General features: G+C 39.5%; 1 protein-coding gene across 1 annotated transcript in view; it reads left to right on the forward strand.

Annotated features, from left to right (window-relative positions):
* Nucleotides 1-23,228, forward strand: part of CFAP61 (cilia and flagella associated protein 61) — a 142,406-nt gene extending 119,178 nt beyond the window's left edge. Inside the window, exons 26-27 of the mRNA XM_087961089.1 lie at nucleotides 9,978-10,068; nucleotides 20,736-23,228. Coding sequence (XP_087817215.1) covers nucleotides 9,978-10,068; nucleotides 20,736-20,936 — 292 coding nt within the window. The 3' untranslated portion in view covers nucleotides 20,937-23,228. The remainder of the gene's footprint in view (nucleotides 1-9,977; nucleotides 10,069-20,735) is intronic.
* Nucleotides 23,229-24,929: the final 1,701 nt, after the last annotated feature.

Raw genomic sequence — 24,929 nt, forward strand, 5'->3', positions numbered from 1 at the left:
CTGAGGTTTAGGACTTCAACCTGATTCCTGATGTTCTCCTTATGCATGTTGGATGTTTGAGATCACATCATGGAAATTGGTTGGCTTTCTTCTTCTTTAGTTTGATTTTAAACTTGCACATGAGCAGTTTGTGAGCTGATCCACAGTCAGTCCTTAGATATCTTTGCTGTCATAACTGAGTTCTTCCATCTCCCTCTATCATTAATATAATTTCTTTTTCTCATCATTGTTTAGAGCATAAACCTGAATAAACCTCATGTTAAAAAGTTGTCTACAAAGACTATTTGGTATTGACTGCCCTGTACCCAAATATTCTTTTTACCATATCTTTAGTTGTGAAAACAGCATCATATCCTCTTTGTTTTTCATGTCCTTAATACTAAATAGTATAATTTTCTAAGTGAAAATGCTCTATTCCAGTCTCTCACAAATCACTGTTATCCAAGATTCAATGCATAGTCAGTTCATTTCATCTTTCTTTGTCTTATTCATGCTTCTTATTGTCCATATTCCTACTGTAATTCAGTGATTGAAGGTTTGGATTTTCTTTTCCTGCATCATCAGCAACTAAGTGTCCCAAAAGCTTTAATCTAGCCATTAATAAACACCATTAGTACTTCAAAAGATTCTCAGCATTTTCTCAATAGCATGTTGATTACCATCTGACCTGAGAGCCCCATTATCTGATGCCTGCTCTGTTTAGTTGGCAGTTGAAATGACTTTCATCTGAGTGACTCTGCTAGGAGTGTATACTTTTGTCAAATACTCCTGACATTTTTTGCTCATCTCTACCAAGAATTCCCTGCGACCTAGCTAGACTTGATGGGGAAGTTATATAATTCAAAATGAAAATTAATAAAATTAGTCTGACATTATTTATTGTTGGCAAATTCATGTTGTCACTAAATAATTGCATTAGTTTTAAGGTGTTTCACAACCTGAATTTTATTATCTGTCCCAGTGGACAATCACTTAAATATGATCCAGTACTATGGTACAGTTGCCAAAAAATGAATGCAGTCCTAGGCTGTATTAACAGAGAGATAGAATCAAGATCACATGAAATGATAACACCACTTTATAATACCTTGGTGAGACCCCACTTGGAATACTGCATCCAGTTTTGGTCACCACGATATAAAAAAACGTTGAGAATCTAAAAAGAGTGAAGAGAAGGAGGCTAAAACATATGAAGAACAGTTGCAGGAATAGGGTATGTTTAGTTTAATGAAAAGAAAGACTTGGGGTGATATAATAGCAATGTTCCAATATCAAAGCGGCTGCCACAAGGAAGAGGGGGTCAACCTATTTTCCAAAGCACCTGAAGGCAGGACAAGAAGCAATAGATGGCAATTAATCAAGGAGAGAAAGAACCTAGAACTAAGAAGAAATTTCGTGACCGTAAGAACAATTAACCCAGTCGTTCCACTGGGTTAATTGTTCTTACTGTCACGAAATTTTTAAAACTGGGGGTTTTTAAGAAGAGATTGGACAACCATTTGTCTGAAATGATATGAGATCTCCTGCTTTGAGCAAGGGGTTGGATTATAAGACCTCCAGTGTGCTCTTCCAACTCATGTTATTTCTTTTTATTCTATTGAATATAAATAATAGATTGACTGGATATACCTGGTAATTTCCTCGATTCTTCATGTTTAGTTTTTTGTGAATAAAAATGCTTATCCTCAGTTATCAAGAACACCTATACTACATTTTAGAAGTTAAAACAATACAGAAGCACATTCTTTTAGCAGACTGGGAAATTGTTCATCAGCATCTGGAGAAGCAACTCCAGTTAATGCCCTTAGGCACTCTGTGACCATCTTTCCATCCATTGTAACTGCATTCATATCTCTTCAACTCATTTGCTTTGTGAGAAAAGAATGATCAAAATAGGAACTGAGCAGTTCAGCCTTTGTTTCCAAGCACTGACCAATTTCTCTAAATTGTAATAATTATCTTCTTCTTTGACATGAAGTTTTTTTTAAAAAAAAAAAAAAACCTATCATAGCATTTGTAACATCTCACACCAGCCTCAGTTCCTCTTGAGGTTTAGCTTTCCATTGTATTTCTTGACCTCATTCTTTGTGACTATTATTACCTCCTTTAATTGTCCTTTTTTGTTTTCAAATTGTCACATAGCTTTTTTTTTAATGAATTGGCTGTATTTGTGTGATAGAAATTACCCAGCCATCCCTTCTCATTCCATCATTAGACTCACCTTTCTATGCCCAAAGTACATAATAGAGATTGGCTGTCATTTTTAATTAATCCACCACATTTTTGTAAGGCCTCCCTACATCATTGTTTAAATCTATCAACTCATTTCCAAGTAAGTAATTCGCATGACATGGGTAGACCCAGTTGTGAAAGGTAGGATGGCCCCAAATAAACATGAGGTTTTGGAGGCTATTCTGTTATTTACGATATCAGTCAAGTGGGTCATCTATGCATTAAGCTTTTTTTACTCTTTTTCTGTAAAACCTTAATTGTAAAATTATGCTCCATTACTACTTACACAATCAATTCGGGCAGCTTCTGTGGCCCTGTTAACCCTTCCAACCATGACCTATCATGAATAGGTTGTCAAATGTCAAATTCTGATGTCCACACGCAATATTATTATCCAATGTCACTGAACGGAGAATAAAAATAGATTTTGTAGAATAACAGAGTTGGAAAGGACCTCGTTGGTCAACTAGTCCAACCCCACCCCCCAAGCAGGAGACCCTACACCATTTCTGACAGATGGCTGCCCAGTCTCTTCTTGAAAACTTCCAGTGATGAAGTTCCCACAACTTCCAAAGGCAAGCTGTTCCATTGGTTGATTGTTCTCACTGTCAGAAAATTTCTCTTTATTTCTAGGTTGAATCTCTCCTTGATCAGTTTCCATCCATCATTCCTTGTCTGGCCTTCAGGTGCTTTGGAAAATAGACTGACCCCCTCTTCTCTGTAATAGCCCCTCAAGTATTGGAACACTGCTATTATGTCTCCCCTGGTCTTCCTCTTCAGTAAACTAGCCATGCCCAGTTCCTGTAACCCAGGGGTGTCAAACTCAATTGGATTGGGGGCTGCATTGGCATTGTGGTTGTCCTGGGGTGGGGTGGGGGTGGAGGGCATAGCCAGGGAGGTTACGAGTGACTGGGCATGGCCTGAGGGGTGTGGCCAGCTTGACATCACTCACATGGGCCAGGCAGTGTTGGGGAGGGAACCCAGGGGGATGGGCCTACCGCTCATCCCATAGGAGGTGAGGTGAGGGAATGCAGGGGTGGGGTGGGGATGCTGCTGCTGCTGCAAGGTGAAGCAAGTTGTGGAGTGGTTGGTGGTGGAAACCATCAGCTATTGCTCACTCGCTGCCCTTTGTGTGCAGGGCTGATGTTTTCCAGCCCCTCAGCTGGCACACTCGGTGGCTCTGGAGCCCACTCCACTGGGCTCACTGTCCCAGCAGCATGCAAAACAGCAGCATTAGCAGCAGATAGAGACGGGGGGAGGCCTATGATGTGGACCACTGGATGCACTTACTCTGTCCCACTGTTTGTTTTGGCTTCACCTTCCAGAGCATCCTACTCATTCCGCTCGCATCTACAGAGCATGAGTGCGAAGAAAAATACCCAGGGATGCGAACCACTTCCCTTGCTCCAGTGTGCATGGGCTTTGAGATCATAGAGATCCTCCAAGGGAAGGAAGGGAGAGGAAAAAGGGAGATCATCTCAGTAGCTCTAGCATTGCAATCACATGATTTCTGGGATCCCGGGGGATGGGGGGGTGTACAAGTACAGAAATGGAGAAAGCGTCAGTTTAGGGACGCAGTTACCATTCAATCCAAATTCATCACAGCGGTTTTATCCCCAACTTCGCAAGCGAGCAATCAGATCCCTGCATGCAACCAAACAGGAAGTTTACGTGCAGAAGCGAGCTGAATGTCTTCCTACTGTTAAGACAGGCACAGTCACACTTTGTTGTGTTCCAGGCCAGCACATGCTTTGGGCACCTTTGAATCAGTTTTGACTCCTGCACTAATTCGTGCAGTTTCCCCACTGCCTGTTTTGGCTTGCAGCTGGAGAGCAGGTTGCTACTGGTCATCTTTTCAGACCCCTCGTGGGTCTTGCCCTTGGCCTGTGTGTGGAGCATGTTCCCCTCACGCACCTGATGCATCTCAGCCCTACCATGGGCTGCCGCAGCTCAGCAGACCCATCCAGCCTGAAGGAGGTGAAGTGGTCAGGTAGAAAGGCTGCGAGTGGGGAAAACCAGCTCTCCATTAGCTCCATGGCCACCCAGGTCCAGCAGAGATGGGGAGAGTCATGCAATCCTGGCTGGGCCTGGGGAGCCATGGCGCCGATGGGGATCTGGTTTTCCCTGGGGATCTGGTGGCCGTCTTTTGCCTGCTGTGCCTGGGTGTGCTCTACCCCCTCTATTCAGCCTTTCTAGCTGGCTGCTTCCCCTCCTTCGTGTTGGGTGGGCCTGGTGCTCCGGGCAGCAACAGCAGTGGCCTAATGAACCTGCACGAGCTGCTGGCAGGCTCGGTGGTGCAGAGGTGTCCCATGTTTGCAAGAGGAATGTGCCACACATGCAGGCCAAGGGCAAGATCTGCGAGGGGGCCAAGGAGATGACCAACGGTGACCTGCTCTCCAACCACAAGCCAAAACAGATGGGATGGAGTAAGTGGGCCGATGGGTGTCTGGCAGCAAGCTGTCCCACACCTCTTCACCTTTTCTTGGCTCACAGAGGCAGCATTAGCCAGAGGCAGAGGTGTAGGGGAGAGGCAGCCAGTCCAGCTTGCTAGATGCACTGGGCAGCCACCTGGCCTGTCTCAGCCACATGGGATGGAGCAGGCAAGTCCAGTGGTCTGCATCACGTGCATCCCCCCTGACTCCGCCTGCTGTCGCCGGTGCCACTGCCACCAGGCCTGTTTCTTGGAGGACTGGCTGCAGAGCCTTTGCTGCCAGACACCTCCCCTCCACTCATGCACACCTGAAAGGCTGGTAAGTGTGGCCAACCAGAAAATGGTAAGGGACCAGCCTGCATTGCTTTGGCCAGGCTGATCCCATCCTGGCATGCGTGCTTGCGCACAGGAGGCGGCGTGTGCACATGTGCACAAGCATGCCCCATCCCATCCTGGCATTTGCACATGTGCCTGCCTCCTGTACACATGCGCGCCTGCTGGGATGCGATGGGCTAGGCCAAAGCAAAGCAGTCCAACCCCTTACCATTTCCAGGTTGGCCGTGCTGGCCGATCCGACCACATGCGGTCCACAGGGCTTCAGTTTGACACCCCTGCTGTAACTGTTCTTCATATATTTTAGCCTCCAGTCCCCTAATCATCATCTCTGCACTCTTTCTAGAGTCTCAACATCTTTTTTATAGTGTGGTGACCAAAACTGAATGCAGAATTCTAGGTATAGTCTTACTAAGGCTTTATAGAGTCGTATTAGTACCTCAAGTGATCTTGATTGAATCCCCGTTAATGGAACTTAGGATTGCATTGGCTTTTTTTGGCTGTCACTGTACACTGTTGGCTCATATTTAATTGGTTGTCCACTAAGACTTCAAGATCCCTCTTACAGTTATTGCTATTAAGCCTGGTTTCTCCCAATTTGTATGGGTACTTTCAGTTTTTCTTGCCTAAATGTAAAATTTTACTTTTCTCTACATTGAATTTCATTTTGTTAGTTAGGGCACAGTTTTCAGATCTGTCAAAATCCACCTGGATGTTAAACTTATCATCTAGGGTGTTGGCTATTCCTGCCAACTTAGTATCGTCTGCAAATTAGATAAGTTCCCCTCCTATTCTCTTATCTTAGTCATTTATGAAGATATTAAAGAGTAATGGGCATAAGACGGAACCTTGTGGTACCGCACTGCTTATTTCCCTCCATGTAGATGTAATACTGTTAAGGACTACCCATTGAATACGGTTTGTGAGCCAGTTATAAATCCATCTGATGGCGATGCTATCTATCCCACTTTTTTCTAGCTTACCAAGAAGTAGGTTGTGGTATCTCTTGTCAAATGCCTTGCTGAAATCTAAGTATGCTACTTCCACAGCATTTCGCTGGTCTACTAATTCACTATGTCAAAGAATGAAATAGAATTGGTTTAGCATGATCTGTTTTTAACAAACATGTGCTGATTTCTAGTTATTACTTTACTCATTTCTAGATCTTCACAGATCTGTTTTTTGATTATCTTTTCCTGTATCTTCCTGGGTATTGATGTTAGGCCAATTCAGGGGTGTCAAACTCAAGGTCTGGGAGCCGGAGCCAGTCTGTGGAGTGCTTAGATCTGGCCCACAGGGCCACCTGGAAATAGTGAAGGATCAGCCTGTGGTGCCTGTGCCAGCAAAAACGGAACTCCCGAAAGCTGCATACAGTCCTGCAGAGCTCTGTTTTCACTGGCAGAGGGTTACAAGGAACCGTCCCAGCTGAAAATGGAACTTGCAAGGGCCATGTGTGGCCCCACAAACTTCATTTTCGCTTGCTGACGGTTACAGGAGGCCGTCCCAGCCGAAAAAGGAGCTCGGGAGCCTGTTTCCGCTGGCAGAGCACTCAGGCCACCACAGATGCCCCCCAACACAAGTTGATGTCATGCTGACCACACCTACCATGGCCACACCCACTCTGGGCTCCTGAGGTCAAACACAAACCTGATGCAGTCTTCGAATCGAGTTTGACTCCCCTGGGCTAATTGGTCTGTAGTTTTCTGAGACTGTTTTTTTCCCCCTTTTTTGAAGATGGGAACCACATCAGTTCTTTTCCAGTCCTCTGGTAGTTCCCCGATGCTCCAGGGTTTTTGAAATATATAGTACAGTGGTTCTGAGATGACATCTGCCAATTCCTTTAGAACTCTGGAAGGTAATCAGTCAGATCCCAGTGATTTATATTCATCAAGATTAGGCAGGTGTTCTCTTACCATTTTTTTGCTTACTTTAATTTTTATTTCTAAGCTGTCTTTTGCAGTTATGTTTTTGGTAGGTTGGGCTATAGTTTCTTTTTGCGGGAAGACCAATGCAAAGAATGAGTTAAGCAGCTCTGCTTTCTCTCTGCTGCCTGTTATTTCCTTGTCATCTCTCTCTTTAGTGGACAGACTTGTTTCCTTGATTTTTTTCTTATTTTGTATATGTTGGAAGAAACTTTTTTTATTATCTTTGACTTTTGTTACAAGCCTTGGTTCATTCTGAACCTTTGCTTTCCTGACTTTGTCATTGCAGATTTTATCTATCTGCTGATATTCTGTCTTAGTTATTTGTCCCTCTTTCCATTTTTTGTACTTGTCCTTTTTGTCTTTCAATTTCTCAGATAGATCTTTGTGCAGCCATGCTGGTTTCTTCTTAGATTTCTTGTTTTGCTTTTTCAGTGGTACTGTGCTGGACTGGGCTTTTATGATCATATTTTTCAGAGTTTCCCAAGCTTCTTGAATTGTTTTCCATCTTTAAGATTTTCATCCAAGGAATCTTTCTCAAGTTTGCTCTGAGTTTTTTAAAATCAGCTCTTTTAAAATATAAGACTCTGGTATCACTGTGTTCTGTTGCTTGTGTTTGCATTATTTTGAATTTCCATATGACATGGTCACTCTCACCCAGGATTCCTGCAGTTTCAACTCTATCACTTCTTCTCTATTCATGAGAATTAAGTCCAGTATGGCTGTCCCTCTAGCTCCCTTCTCTACCTTTTGGACCAAGTCTGAGGTGAAATCAGAATGAAGGAGTGCACAAATCCATAAGAGTGCACCTGATGATCAAACTATGATTTAATAAATGTTTCCATATTTGAAAAACTACAAAAATGTTTTGTGTAGAGAATTGACATCTAACAGGACAGCAAGACAGAAAAAACGTACCATTGTAGGTTGAATGCAGAATTAAAAAAATTAATGAAGATAATCAAATGGATTTGAGAAACAAATAAAAGAAAAAAGATTAAAATTAAAATCAAGCTAACAGTATCAATAATAACAATAATGATAACAATGACAACAACCATACATGGAGCAAATATGTGCTTTCCAGCATCTAATAAAATAAACATTTGATTATTTCATCATATATAAAACGTAGGGGACCTAGATCAGGGGTGTTAAACTTGATTTCATTGAGGGCTGCATCAGGGTTGTGTTTGTCCTCAGAAGGCTGGGGGTTGTGTGGGACATGGCCAGGAGTGAGTATGGCCATGGTGGCCAACTGCTAAGGCAGGACTTTCCTGAGACTCTCCCTCACTCTCATTATAATCTTCCTTCCTTCCTTCCTTCCTTCCTTCCTTCCTTCCTTCCTTCCTTCCTTCCTTCCTTCCTTCCTTCTTTTTCCTTCCCTCGTCATTCTTCCCCTCTTTCCTTATTTTTCCTTCCTTGCTTCCTTCCCCTCTTTCCTTATTTTTCCTTCTTTGCTCTCTTCCCATCTTTCCTTCTTTTTCTTTGCCTCCTTTCTGGTCCCTTTCTGGTCCCTTCTTGCATACTCAAAAGAGGAAACATTTCTCTTTTTGTTTTGTTTTTAGTTTGTTTTGATAGCCCTCTGCCAGCAAAAATGGAACCCGGGGGGCTGCATTTGTCCCCCCCATGTCTGGTTTTTGGCCTGGATGACCTCCTGTAGCCCTCTGCCTACAAAAATGGAGCCCAGGGGACACGTGTGGTTCCCCCATAGCTCTGTTTTTGCTGGCAGACACTGTGGGATGGTCCTTTGCTGTTTACATGCTGGCCCCGCAGGCCACATCTAAGCACCCCACAGACTGGATCCTTTATTTTGACACCCTGACCTAGATGAACAAACTAAACTCAAAATTGGCGGGTGGGGGGGACCATTTCTTTTTTTAGTCTCCAAATCTCATATTTTCTCATGCTTCTCATCTTGGAACTATGAAGCAACAGTATTGAATTTTTCCTAGCATGAGGAATGAAGACTAGAACTAATTAAAGCTAATTATGTACAAAAATTGCCTACATGGCAGGATGAAGCAGACAAATCTAACCCTCACAGATATCTGTCCATAAATTATATATCATTGAACCATGAAAAAAATCTAAAGTTGCTGTATTCTTGTTAAAGAGTTGGCTTTCTTTTTTGACCATATCTAATCATGCTTCCATTAACAAGTCCCTTTGAGGATTTATAATTTTGGCTACAGCATTTTTGCTTTTTATTATGTAAGTTATTTAAAACAACAATTGCCAGTTCTATAAAATAATCGAAGTGACTTATTTGCCATGATGCTGTTAGGTTTTCAGAAGCAGCTATTTCATCCTGAATAACTCAGTTGTCCATACTTTATATTTGTAGCATTTACTATAGATGTATAATGGAACTTCACTGTTGTAGATCGGCTTCCCAGGAATCAATTTTTTAAATTATCTGTTATTTAAAAAATGTATTCAGTTTTAGCCTTTTCCTTATCATAAAATGTGGAGTCATTTACAGAAATATCTATGTTATTGTTTTCCATACGTTTTATTTTTTTTAATTTTGAGAATAGACATACTGAAGATTTCCTTGTTTGACAAATTAATTTAGCTGCAGTGCACTAGTGCAAGGAACATATTGCAACATGATTATGGCCTGTTTTCTGGCTTTATTAATCCAGAAACCTAAATGATAAACAACACTTGTGTCATTGTCTACACAAATGTAATTTGTTTATGCAGAAGTTCAGTTAATCCTACCATCTGCTTTTCTCAAATGAGAACAGATAATGGAGACACAGCTCCTCACAGGTCTTCAGGCTTTTAAATTCTGATAAAATCAGGATTCTTCACTGGCTCTTGCCACAGCTCTGAATTAAGCCACTTTAAATGTAATTACTGAAGCTGGCTGTACATCAGGAACATCCATTAAAAAAATTGATTGACCATGCTGTTATGGCAGGCATTTTATGAACAAACTATCATGATGGGTCCAGAACTGTAATTTATGAAAGCAAAAAAGCAGGTAAACACTTTATTAGCCATTAATGAGAGGCACACTGGGTAACTAAATTTTGTCTTTTTTTAACCAGCTACTTTAAGGAACCTTGGGCCTTGGCCATCTATCATGATCGTTTTAGTGATCTGAAGAAGGAACTACGTCAGATCTTAGTATCTGCCCAGGTAAAAAAAAATCTCTCCTCTATGCATTTAATATAAGCATTTATTATTGCTGATTATTTGCTTTCATATTTCAACAAATAGGAAGTTTGTAGTTTCTTCTTTACTCTTAAACTATAAAAATCCAGAATATTATCAGAGAAGGTTGGTCTAATAGTTAAGGCACCAAGGGAAAAAGCAAGAGACTGTGAGTTCTAGCCATGATAGCCAGTCATTGTGTTTCAGCCCAATTCGCTTCACTGGGTTGTTGCTGTGGGGAAAATAGGAGGAGGAAGGTTTTGGATATTTCTGCCGCTTTGAGTTATTTGTTAAAATAATAAAGGTGGTATACAAGCAAACAAACAAACAAATAATTATGAACTTTAGGAAAAGTTTTATACACAGTTCATATCAATTTCAGTGCCCTGGTGTTTCTGTTACTATACGTGCATTGCATTCTCTTAAATGGATTAATTGCTTTAATTTTCTTAAGAGTAATTACTTAAGAACATAAGAGTCCTACAGGATCAGTTCAACAGTTTATTAATGCAAAGTCCTGTTTCCATAGTTGGCACCTAGAAAGCCCATAGCCAAGCTGTGAAGGTAATTGTTAATAGGGCTGTGTTAAGCATTCAAATGAGGTACTTCTCCACGTATGGCAGAAAGAAGGAAACGGGAAACACCTCTTATTAACTCACAAAAGTAGGGTCTCATAGCCATAACTTGGAAGGCTGCTCCCGCGTGCCTATCACCTGTATGACTATGCATAGTTATACCTGCTTTTCAGCAACTACTGAGTATATTTGATATATGCTTCCCAGATTCACTTGTACAGCTATAGAAATAAAATAAAATTCACTGAATTTTACCAGATGTAGAGTTACTTTGCTTACAAATATTTCACTTCCTGACTAGGTAATATCATCAGCACTTGTAAGTGTGGAGTTTGTTGCCTGTTTATATACAGTAGCTTGCCCTACCAGCGTTGGTGGGGATGCTGTTTTCTCCTTGGTAGTTCCTTGATTATTGATTACCCTTCCCCTTGGTCCCTGCAGGCCTTTTCTTCCCCATGCCAGGTCCCCTCAGGCCTTTTCACCCTACTTGATCCTCACAGGGTTTGGGCCTCCATCCCACCCTCATTACCTTTAGTGCACTTACCTTTTGAAGATCTCTGGAGCTCCAGAGCTTTCTGCAGCGCTACATAAAGCGGTTTAGGAAAACAGAATGGAGCAGCCCATCCCAGAAGTGGCCACCATTTCAGCGTAACCACCAGTAATAGTGGGGACACTAAAAACGGTGGCCTGGGGAAAGTGGCCTGCCCTCCTTTCCCTATATGAGGTTTTGAGATCTTCAAAAGATAAGTGTGCAATGGTGATGGGAGGTGGAGAGCAGGCCTGGTAAGTTGGGATGGGGGTGAGAGAGATGGGGGTGCTGCAACATGCCTGCAGTTAGTTATAAGGGCAAATGACCACTGAGGCAGTGCAGCAGCTGTAACTTCAAAACAGTATCGTAAGTAGTTTTTGTGGGGTCTGGTTCTTAAGAGAGATAATCTGTGCTTGTTTATACAAAGTCTACATCTACAGGCCATATAGTTATAAGTGGCAGGTGCAATCAAATCTTCAATCTATTGAATAAATGGAATAAATGGAAAATAAATGAATTTATTTTCCCAGTACTGCAATATTAATTGCTTTAATTTTCTTAAGAGTAATTACTTAAGAACATAAGAGTCCTACAGGATCAGTTGAACAGTTTATTAATGCAAAGTCCTGTTTCCATAGTTGGCACCTAGAAAGCCCATAGCCAAGCTGTGAAGGTAATTGTTTATAGGGCTGTGTTAAGCATTCAAATGAGGTACTTCTCCACGTATGGCAGCAAGAAGGAAACGGGAAACACCTCTTATTAACTCACAAAAGTAGGGTCTCATAGCCATAACTTGGAAGGCTGCTCCCACATGCCTATGACCTGTATGACTGTGCATAGTTATAAGGGCAAATGACCACTGAGGCAGTGCAGCAGCTGTAATTTCAAAACAGTATCATAAGTAGTTTTTGTGGGGTCTGGTACTTAAGAGAGATAATCTGTGCTTGTTTATACAAAGTCTACATCTACAGACCATACACTTTATAAGTAGCAGGTGCAATCAAATCTTCAATCTATTGAATAAATGGAATAAATGGAAAAGTCTTTTAGTTGTATAAGAAACCCTAACCCTAACCCATAAAGTCAACATGGCATGAGAAAAAGGGTCAAATGTTTTTATTACACATTCATAGCATTCTAACTGACATAATTGTTTTCAGAGATACTAGATTTTTAGTATATTTAGATGCTAATACTGTCCATCCAAGCAAAGGTTTTAATATATGAATGTTCCAAAGTTGTCCCAGTTGGAAAATTAACACTGATTATTGACTTCCAATATTTAATACAACAGGTAAGTATGATAATATAGCTCCAGATTTGGAAAGGTGAACTCTCCTTCATTAACAGGTAACTGCATTTTCTATAAAGTTATTCTCTGAAATGAAAAACTCATAAAATTTTTCTAAACAGAAAATATAATTTCTAAAAATGTTTTCCAGATATATGAACTGGAATTCCTCTCAGAATATGATTTAATCTGAGAATAATATTTATTTTGACAGCATTCACCTTTTCCCAGAAAGGGTTAGGTTAAGGTTTAATTACTTCTTTCGATCAATTTCTGAAGAAACCTCTCTATATATTTTATTTATATTACATGTTATTTTCTTTAGTATACACATACCAAGATAATTAATGGAAATGGTAAAAAGGCAGAATTAATATTCCTTAAATGGATGGGTAGCTTAACTTATTGGCATTAATTCTGATTTGGACCAAATATTAGAGCAATCTGTTATTTTGCTAAAGGCATCTATCTTTTGCATCAACACTGGGATAGTAGAATGAGGTTTAGAAAATGGGTGTTGCAGATGTAAGAGAAAGAAAAAAATGCAATTCAGTTTTTGCCTTCTTTAATTAATCATGATTTTTAAAAAGAGGAGGCAATAGAAAATCATAGACACAGATGAAAATAACTGATACCTGGACCACTCTCCATGAAAGTTCTAATTTCAAAATATTTGTGAAGTTTCTGAATCTGAAAGCTCCTGGTAGCCTTCATGACTAATAACTCTGAATAAATCCATTTATATTGCAGTGCTAGTTCAAAGTACACAAATGTTATCTAAAATATACTTAGTACAGCATCTCTGTCATACTTTTTGAGGGAAGAGGGATTTCTGTGCTAATCATTTTTAGCAAAAGCAGCAATAGAAATTTGGATAAAGATTAATAAATTGTGTTGTAATGGATAGTGGAATAACTAATGGAATAACCTCTGTATTGTGAGGCAAAAATTCTGTAAGTAAGTTAATTGTTCCATTAATAAGTTTTTGTCTATTGATCTTGAATTGACTGTCTATCAATTTTATAGTATAAGACAAAGTTCTGATCTCAGTCCTTTCAAAGTAGGGGACAGGAGTTAATATGTTACTTTTAAATGTGCAAATATTCTAGATTAAATCAAGATTTAGATCTTGGTTGCCTTGGTCCTAGGTCTGTGAGCTCTTTACTCTATCTTCCAGCAGGGGGCTCTATAGACTTCAAGTCAAAATTGTAAACTTTGCTAAATTAGTGGTCCCTCATTCATTATAGTAGTTTAAATGAAATTTGTTGTATCTGGTGTGAATGGAACAAATGCATAATTTTTATTCAACTTATTAATTCATTCGATCCTCATTGTAATGCATCCCTTCTGAATCAGTATGGTAAAATTTGTCAAGATGTATGAAGATTTGAGGAAACTATAAATCCAGGGTCAATGGAAGGTGACCATCATCTGGCCTGTTCATTATCAACTAAAATGAATCCAATAAGTTAAACTCATTGGTTGAAATAATGATCAATCAATTGTGTTGGTATCCAATTCCCAAAAAGTGTATATGACAATTAACTTACGATTAACAATTAATTTAAGCCCAGTATTCTTCAATAGCTTCAGGGGTGGTATTCAGCAGGTTCTGACCAGTTCTGGAGAACTGGTAGTGGAAATTTTGAGTAGTTTGGAGAACTGTCAAATACGACCTCTGACTGGCTCCGCCCCCATCTATTCTCTGCCTCCCAAGTCCCGGCTGATCAGCTGGGTCTTCTTTTGTTGCCCTGCACAGGAAAACAAGCTGGAAAGCAGGTTAGTGGGGTAGGGGGTGGGGGAATGGGATTTTGCAGTAACCTTCACCCAGGAGTGAGGTGGGGATGGGGATTTTGCAGTATCCTTCCCCTTCCACGCCCACCAAGCCACACCCACCAAGCCACGCCCACAGAACCGGAAGTAAAAAAAATTGAATCCTACCACTGAATAACTTCATAAATTATTTAGATGAGGGAATAGAAGGGAAACTCATCAAAATTTGTAGAAGACACTAAGGTGGCAGGAATAGCCAACACCCCAGAAGACAAGCTCAGGATCCAAAAAGATCTTGACAGACTTGAACAACGGACTCTATCCAACAAAACTGAAATTTTATCCACCACTGAAATTCAATGGTGAGGAAAAAAAGCAAGGTTTTACACCAAGGCAGGAAAAATCAAAGGTATAAGTACAGATTAGGCGAAACCTGGCTCAAAAACAGTAACTTTGAGAGGGACCTTAGAGTCCTAGTGGTAGATCACTTAAATATGAGCCAGCGGTGTGCAGCCGCCACCAAAAAAGTTAATACAATCCTTGGTTGTATAAATAGAGTCATAGAATCAAAATCACGTGAAGTATTAGTACCACTATGTAAGTCCTTAGGAAGACCCTACCTGGAATACTGCATCCAGTTTTGGTCACCATTACAAAAAATATGTTGTGACTTGGAGAAAAAGTGCAAAGAAGAGCAACTAAGATGATTAAAGGCCTGGAGACAAAAATATATGAAGAACGGTTGCAGGAATTGGCTATGGCTAGTCTAGAGAAAAGAAGGACTAGGGGTAACATGATAGCAGTATTCCAGTATTTGAGGGACTACCACAAAGAAGAGGAGGTCAAATTATTTTCCAGAGCACTGGAAGGCAAGACAAGAAACAATGGATAGAAACTAATAAGGGAGAGAAACAACTTGGAATTAAGGAGAAACTTCCTAATAGCGACAACAATTAACCTTGCCTTCAGAGGTTGTAGGTGCTTCATCTCTGCAGGTTTTCAAGAAAAGATTGGACATCCCCTATCTGAAATGATATAGGGCAGGGGTCTCCAACCTTGGCAACTTGAAGCCTGGAGGACTTCAACTCCCAGAATGCCCCAGCCAGCAAAGCTGGCTGGGGTATTCTGGGAGTTGAAGTCCTCCAGGCTTCAAGTTGCCAAGGTTGGAGACCCCTGATATAGGGTCTCCCACTTGAGCAGAGGGTTGCAAGAAAAGACCTTCCAGCTCTATTCTGATTGAACTTCTAACACACACACACAACCCGCACATACTATATTTTATTCTAACTTTTACTATATACTATCCAGCCCACTAGGCAGCTGATAACAACACCGGGACTGCTCTTTACTTTTTATTTATCAATTGACTTAGCAATTCTGGCCTCGCATAATCTATTTTTGCTGTTACCCTTTTCTCTCTTTGCATGTTTGAGATAAACACATACATACATCGATAGATTTAATCTGCCATGTATTGGCAAGAAAACTGTTTAAAATGTTTTTAAAAAAATGTAAAAATCAAACTAGAAATAAACTTTATGAAATATTACAAGCTTTTGCCTTTATTCTTTCCTTCCTTTTTTCTTGTCTCTTTTTTTAAGTTTAGTGGTGCTCAGTCATAGCTATATACAGAAAACTTGGATTTCGGAGTGGTTTTAAATAGGGAGCTCACATTTCCTAACTTGGAAGATTACCAAAGCAAATATATGGTAATTTTTAAAATGACCCCGGAATTTCTTTCTCCAGACAATACAGGTAGTCCTCAAGTTATAACGGTTTATTTAGTGACCATTCGAATTTACAATGGCACTGAAAAAAAAAGACTTATGACCGTTTTTCAGACTTACGACCGTTGCAGCCTCAGGGTCATATGATCGCAATTCAGATAGTTGGCAACTGACTCATATTTATGACGGTCATAGAGTCCCAGGGTCATGTGATCCCCTTTTGTGACCTTCTAACAAGCAAAATTTATAGGAGCCTCTGTGGCACAGTGGTTAGAATGCAGTACTGCAAGCTACTTCTGCAGCCAGCTGCCTACAATTTGGCAGTTCAAATCCCACCAGGCTCAAGGTTGACTCAGCCTTCCATCCTTCCGAGGTGCATAAAATGAGGACCCAAATTGTTGGGGGGAAATATGCTGACTCTCTAAAATTGCTTAGAGGGGGCTTAAAGCACTATAAAGCGGTATATAAGTCTAAGTGATATTGCTAAAATCAATGAAGTCAAATTCACTTAACACCCATGTGACTAACTTAACACCAGCAGGGATTCACTTAAAACTGTAGCAAGAAATGTCATTAAATGGGGCAACATTCCTTAACAAATGTCTCACTTAGCAACAGAAATTTTGGGCTCAGTTGTGGTTGTAAGTCGAGGACTATCTGTATGTAGGCCAATTATTGGGACTGTTCATTTGTTAGCTAAAAATACTGAAAATTTGGTAGAAACCTCAGTCACCTTTTCTACTTCTTTACCCTTCTATAATATTACATTGTGGCTGAGTCCTTTAATTGGCAAATTTACATGGCAAGAAATTCTCTAACTTCCTCAACTTTCTGTATGTACTCTAGTTTTACTATTTGCCATCCAAAATGTTAAAGAGGCATAGGTGTATGTTTGAATTAAATCAAAGATAATTGTGAATTGCTTCTTGCCCTATGTCTTGCAAACTTCAGATTAAATACAATAAGTATCAGAGGTCTGATATTATAATGCTTCGCTACAAATGTATGATACTGTATTTTAACTGCCAAAAGAATACATCCATTTCTTTTGAATTTCCATAGATGCATTTTTACCTTTACAGCATTCAAAATAATAGGTTTCTTTATTTTTCAAAACTTTTTTTAAAATCCTTATAAATTAATGTATTCTATGATATTCGATTTATTCTATGATAAATAATACAATTATGTTAAGAACTATCTTTTTTATTTTTATTTTTGGAAATAATAGTGTAGATGTGAGTCATGAGTACTGCTTTAAGTTAAGAGGAACAATTAGAATATAATTGGACCAAAACATCTTTTAAATCATTCAAGTTTAATCAGTTCTGTCTAAATATGTAATTCAACTATGAAAAGAAATTTCATTATTTGGTTGTTCACAATGTAACCCAAGCAATCATTGGAAACCCCCAAAAACTCAGCAAATTGTGGCTACTGCTCAACAAGGTAGAAATAAGACACAAATACTTTGATTAATTAGAATGGAATGTTTTAAATAAGTGTTTGTATGAATGCATATAAAACACTCTTCCTGTTATTCATCTAATAATGGAACGGAGGATTCTAGAAGGAAACTGCTGGCTTAGCTTTGGATTTTGGATCATTTACTTTACGTACAGGAAGGGCTTTAGGGAAGAGATGGGCTATACCTCACAAGGAACGGGAAGAATGTGTTGAGAAACAACTGGCTCAATTCATCCAAAGACTAACCCTAACCCTAAACTAAAACTGGAAAGTGAGGGAGACCAATCATTTAGACCAAACTCCAAACATAATCCACAAGTCAACAATCAGACAATGGGAAAGGAAGTGATGAGAAGGAAGAGACACTCATGTATAAAACAGAGAACATAGAACACAAATGCAAGGTCAGCCATAATGAGCTTAGATGTCTTTACACTAATGCTCAAAATTTGGGTATCAAACAGGGAGAACTTGAAGTTCTAGTACGATATTGTTGCAATTACTGAAACTTGGTGGAATAGCACCCATGACTGGAATATGCTACTAGAAAGATAGAAATTGTTCAAAAGAAACAGGACCAACTAAAAAAGGGAAGGGGAGGAACTGCACTGTATGTAAAGAATTTGATCGATTTGATCACCTTGCAGTCCAAGGGACTCGTAGGAGTCTTCTCCAGCACCATAGTTCAAAGGCCTCAATTCTTTGGTGCTCAGCCTTTCTTATGGTCCAACTTTCACAGCCATACAAACTTATTTAAATAATTTTTAATAATATTTATGTCAGTTGGTGCTCCATTCAAAATCCAAGAAAGAAACACTTAGACTCCGTTAATTAAAGATATCTTTTACTGGAAATCAAGTGGTAGCATCAAAGGAATTCTGAATCTGAGAAAATGAGCGCGTAAATCACATATACAAAGTGATGGCAACATTCCCACCCACAATAGTTCAAACTGTCCATCCAGTTAAACTTTGCATGTAATGTCATGTGGGCCTCTTCAGGTGGTGATGAGGCATCTGTCCATTGACCTTGGCATATTTTGATAAAGACGTGTGCTTGCGCATAGCATAGTAAAGAAGCATAAACAAAAAACTTCCCCCCCAACTTATACAATTTATTCTCTCAAATCTCCAGCTCGCTTCCCATAACTATTTCACCCCTCCTCCCCCGACATTACTTATCACAGCCGAAAGATGCAAAGCAAAGGAAGGAAATCTTGAAGGCTGACAATTTTTAGTATAGGGTTTGTTTTTATTAATCATAAAAACAGTAGAGATACTGAAAATATGAATAAATCCATAAATGATTTTTTTTTGTTACGCTACTGTTATTGTTACATGTTGATACTTATGTTTCTCTTTTGCTTTTTCCTAATAGCAAAAGGCAAAGGAGAAACAAACAGAAGTATCAACATGTAACAATAATAAAATAATTTTTATTTATGTATTTATTTTTTTAGTATCTGTTTTGTTTTTATAATTAATAAAAACAAAACACATACTAAAAAATATAAATAAATACATAAGGAAATTTAAAAAAGCAACTTACCAAAAATTAGGCAGGCAACTTGGCTAGCCAGCTACGCCAGGGTCCTCCTTGGTCTTCTTGGAGCTTGCTGTCGTGAGGATGGCTGGGTGGCCGGCCCAGAAGTCAGCACTCGACCGGGGTTAGCGGCGGCAGAAGAAGGTAGGCGACTGGCGGGGCTTGCTGCCTTTGCCTCCTCACTCACCAATTGGTGGTGGAAGGCCAGGCAGCAACAATGGAGGGCCGTGGGCAGCAGAAGATGGTGGCGGGTGAGGCAGGCAGCATCGGTGAGGGCAGTTGCAGTCCAGGACTCATTGTCGGGACTCAACTGGGGCTGGTGGTAGCAGCAGGTTGGTGACCGGGTTTTGCTTGGAGGTCTCACTCACCAATCCACGTCTTTGGTAACAGCGGCCATGGGAGGCAGTCCAGGCAAAGCAGGCAGTCCGGCAAGACAGGCAGGTAGGCCTGGGAGGCAGTCCGGGCAGGCGAGGGCGGCTAGTAGCAGTGGTGACCTGGGCTTGATCAAGCAGGGTGGCAAAAGGCTGGCTGGTGCTGCTGCTGCTGCCACTGGTGCTGGAAGCGATGGCAGCGGGCAGGAAAATGGGAAGCATAGCACACGTGCACTATAAGTAGTGACTAGGTGGGGCAGGCGGGAGAGAATTCCGTCAACGATTGTCACGCATACGTGCAATGTCGTGCATGCGCAATAATGACTGATTGGGCCGGGAACGGAGGAGTGGGTAGAGTGGGGCAGGCAGGGGAGAATGCCGTCAGTGATTGTTGCACATGCACACAATGTCGTGCATGCGCAATAATAACTGACTGGGCTGGGAACAGAGGAGCGGGGCCAGCCAGGGGACCGTTTTACCAGTTCTCTGAACTACTGGGGACCATAACAACCAGTTCTATAGAACTGGGCCGAACCGGTAGAATCCGATCCTTGAGTGACACATCTTTAATTTCTCAGTTATAATTCATATTTTGAGGAAAGCAAGTACATCTGAGCATTACTGCTATATGTATACATGTATATAATTTCAGTCTGTCCTATTAATATGGTTTGGAACAGAAAATATTATTGATTTTTGGTGTGTTTTATATAGTACAGGCTCCATTGATGGTGCTTTAAAAATATCTTAAAAGTAAACCTTGTGAGTTTAAATAGATGGTGTAACTGATAAAGGATTGGGAAAGAAAAATGGGGATAGAAAAAATAGAAATAAGAATGCAGCATGTGTGCATTTTCCTTTCTCATTATAGATTAATGAGAAATTATTCTCTCACATTCACGCTTTATCACACACTTGTGCGACAAACTCTGCACTTTGACTGGTGTTAGGCTTCCCTAAATGTGAGTAATAAAAGTGTTCTGTCAACACTGATTCTATTGAAATGGACATGGCATGTGCTAGGCAGCACTTTGAGAATCAACTGGCATGCCTGCCTGCGTTCCAGGGAATGTGGTGAGCAGCTGCTTCTCTGAATTTGTTGTCAGGGCTTTGGGAATAAGTGAAGGTGAAAGAGAGGCTTAAGAGGGAGCCTGCGGCTAAAGACACAGAGCAATAAATCCCAGGTTGACTTTGGTTTTAGAGCAGAATTTTCTTTTTGGTGCAGCGTTGTACTAATGGGTGGTAAATTTATTTATCTGTGAGTTCCTTGTGCATTACTCTTATTAGGCTGATAGAAGTTAGTGATGCTGCTCTGAGCACTTCAATCCAGCTAATGATTATCTTCAGACATTTACTTTTCTCGTTTCTTGCTTATAGGAAGAAGATACACCTTCAATTCAAGAACTTGTGCGTCAAATAGTAGAAGGTGAAATTTCCTTACTTGAAAGGCCAAAGACATATCTCAAACAATCCTTTAAACAAAGTATATGCAATAATATGGTACAAAAAAGCATTCTCAATTATCTGAATTATAATAATTATCATTTACCAATGTTTGCCTGGCCAGGAATAGTTTAGGCTAAACTATTAATGACTAAATATGTAACCATTTTTGCAATGAATATACAATTCAGCAAAGTGTTTAGGAGTAAAGTGTAAATAATTAAACTCTAACTTTTTATGACTAACCAATGAATAAGATAGAGCTTACCATATCCATGCTACTTGTACATGTTAAATAATTAAAAACAAAAACAAAACCACCAAACTGTACTGCTAGATAATGGTACATAACCACACATGCAGATATATTAAAACAATTAGAATCAAATAAAATTATATTTATCTGATCTGAGGCCAACAACATCAATAATAAGATATGTCTCAGTGCTACAGACTCAATGATTAAGTAAAATAAAGTGTTTTATTTCATCAACCTGACTCTGCTTCTAAATTTTGCTGCTTTTAAATCCTGCAGCCTCCTGGGCAGTGCTGGGGACTTCCTCCCAAGCAGAAATTGACAGATGGCTAGTGAGATTTGCATATTGCATTTTAGCTTTTTAATTGTTCATTCAAAATGCAAACTTTGTATCTCTCTGTCTTCCTGGACAGAAGGTACATTGTAGTAGGAGGAAGGTCAACTTTCTAATGTACTGGTTAGTGACCTGGCAGCTGCAGGGTTAACTCTCTTTCAAGGGGCAGCTCAGAAACTCCAACCAATTGCAGCTTAGCTGCAGAAAGCAGTGAATTGTTTCAACCAATAGGAAAGGGAAATCACCAAAGTAAGGAAAATAAAGTGAATAAAGTAACTTCTATGTATACCAAATGATGAAAATGAACTGGTATAGTCAGGTGCAGAACTAAAGAGTTATCAAGAATTCTGGCATAAACTAAAATCTTTTAAAAGAGACCAGGTATTAGTATGAAGAGATGGTCAAAGATGGAAGGTGGAGATTATAACACAGAGTCTATCTGGTATCTGCAGGCATTTTTCCACTAACTGCTGTTCTGTTCAGTTAGAAAGGATAATCTTATACATATCCAGTCACAAAGCAATCCCATAACATTAGTGGGGCTTATGAGAAATAGGATTATTTCTTGAATTATTATTTCTTATAATTATTTGTAATGTGAAAAGGTGTGTATTGTTTCATTTTAGCACTAAAACAGAAGTACACAGAAAGCTTTGGAAATGTAAACAAGGTTGCATATACAATTTAACAAATTGTATAGTTTATTTGTTTGATTTAAACAATTTCTCTGAACTTGCTATATCAGTGGGATCACAAAGCAGTGTACAATAAATTTAAAAATGAAACAAGTCAAAACTATTGAAATAGTTAAAATTTAATTTTTTAAAAAAAACACAAATAAAAGAATACCTCAGCATATGGAGCGAAGTAAATTGGTCTAAAAGGGCATGGATAACTTTTCTTGAATTCAGACACAGTACCCAACTGCTGCATCAAAACTTTATACAAAACTCAACAAAAATTTGAATTCTCAGTTTGCACCTAAATCTGTCTTCATTAAAATTATTTAGCGATTCTTTAAAAATATGTTTTCATTAGAATTTTATTACAACATAAAATTATAAACATGTAAACAAAAATAAGAAAAAGGAAAAAGAAAAGAAGTGGAAAAAGAGAAAAACACAAAAAGTTGACTTCCACCCTTGAAAATTATGTACTAATTCCAAAGGATGGCTTCTAATGTGAGAGATATCTTATAATTTGGGGTATTGATTCAAACTGTTCAATTTGCTAGGAAAAAAAATAATTTTCCTTGTCTAAGGTATTTTTCCGCTTAGACCTGGAGATGATTGAAAATGAATTACAAAATAGTTTTAATATTTTTTTTTTCAAAATTACATAGATTTAAATAAAAAGTAATTGGTCTGTGTTCGAAATTAAATCAAGAAGTAAATGACAAAAAAAGGTTTTCTCAATATAGTTAAGGTTTAGCTTTTAGAAGTCCATAAAATAATTAAATAGTAAAAATAAAACATTGGAAATTATAAGAAATTGTGATACTGAGGTATTAGATAAAGAAAAACTGATTATTTTACATGACAACATCTGCATTTTGAGCTTTCCGTGATCTTTTTTCTGAAATTATAACTTATATTTGTAAAATGCATATTTTCTTAATCTTAATACTGTGCTGCTGACTTCTTCTGTTTTCTGTTTGCTATCTTCTTTTCCTAAATTGGCAAAAATAACAAGATGCTAATTCCTTAAGAGTTCAATAGCTTTTGTTCCTTTTGTAATAAAAACGTCATTTTTGTTTGAATAAACTATATTTACTAAAATGGGATTTATTCTACTGCTTTAATTTTTTCAAAAGCGTTACATCCCTAGTAGTCCATTTTTATTAAGTAGAACATACTTCTCTGTATTCAGTTGAGTTTGGGGCGGGTGTACGAAGAGAATTTCTGCTTCCATTACTTTGGCTTCTTAGACTTAGGTAATTGTGATTTCGATCTGGAGTGATAGTAAAATGCTTACTATCTACTGAAAGAGTCTCTTATTTCTTTCAGAAGAAACTGTCTGTTGCTTGTTGTTCCCTATTCTGTATAAGTTTTTTGTAATATGCTTTTTGGTCTTTGTGCACATAAAAAAACTCTGTCATTAGTAAGTTGACATAATGGGCCAATTGTACATCATCTAGGTATGCCTGTCACGAAGCTTCTGGGATCTCCAGAGTGTGTGGAGGAGTGCTTGGTGTGTTGACTTATCAGTCCTGCTTCACCATCATATTCTTCCTAGAGTTAGTATCTTCTCCTTTTATCTAGTCCTCAAATGTTTCTTGTCTATTAGTTCCAGTATTTTCAGTACAGTGCCATGGGCCCCATTGTGCTCACTGAGGTTCTTGCCAGAGTATTTATCTCATATTTGTGGTCAAAGAAAAATATCAATTTATTTAAATTGGGAGGAAATATCCCAATTAAATATAACTGGAAAATTAGAATTCCACTGCAGCAAGGATTCTCCTTTAGTAGGAAGCAACACTCTCCTACCAAACATCAACTGAGGATCAAATCAAATCAAACATGTGTACAATGAGATTGGCTGAGTCTCCCTTCGTGCAACTCCCCCCCACCCCCACAACACAACTCACAGTGAAGACAAAAAAGAAAAATCCCTAACCCAGTGAATTCTACTAACAAGCACACTATCTTATTGCACCATGTGAACTTATTGCACAGCGTGCCAGCCCCACAAGTCTATCATACTATGTTGACATGAAGTTACTTTCCATTCAGGAGTCTGACAGCCCACAGGTAGAAGCTGTTCTTCAGCCTGTTGGTTCAGATGGCTATGTTTCTATGGCTATGGCTATGTGCCTGATGGTAGAAGAGTGAAGAAGTGCGACCAGGGTGTGAGTCGTCCCTGAGAATTTTCCTCACTCTTCTAAGGCAGGGAGCCCCAGCAATGTCATCTAGTGGTATCGGGACAGCCTACGGTGTTTTGTGCTATGCTCACCACCCTCTGTAGTGTCTTTCCATCCGCGACTGTCAAGCCAGCATACCATACCCTAATGCAATGTGAGAGGACATTTTCTATAGTGGACCAGTAAAAGGAGGTAATCAGTTGTTGTTCTACTTAGTTCTTTTGCAAGACCCTAAGGAAGTGGAGTCTCTGTTGGGCCTTTCCAGCCACCTGGGTTGTGTTGATTTTCCAGGTGAGATCTTTGCTGAGGTAGACTCCTAGGAATTTAAAGGAGGAAACTCTCTCCACACAGCCCTCCTTGATGTAAAGTGGTCCTCTCTCTTCTTCTGGAAGTCTAACACCATCTCCTTGTCTTGCTGATGTTCAGGTGCAAGTTGTTTTCCAGGCACCAAGAGGATCGTTTTTGAACTTCCCCCCTGTATGCTTGTTTCGTCTCCACGTGTAATGAGACCCAATATGGTGGTATCATCTGCAAACTTAATGATCACAGTGGATGGGTCACAATCATGTGCGTACAATGAATACAGGTAGGGACTGAGCTCACAGCCCTGTGGGGAGCCAGTGCTAAGCTTCAGGGAGGTGGATGTGACAGACCCAACCCTCACTGTTTGTGGCCGGA

Source organism: Notechis scutatus, chromosome 3, assembly GCF_049901735.1.
Source record: "Notechis scutatus isolate UNSWTSFEM ecotype Mainland chromosome 3, rNotScu1.2, whole genome shotgun sequence".
NCBI classification, from domain to species: domain Eukaryota; kingdom Metazoa; phylum Chordata; class Lepidosauria; order Squamata; family Elapidae; genus Notechis; species Notechis scutatus.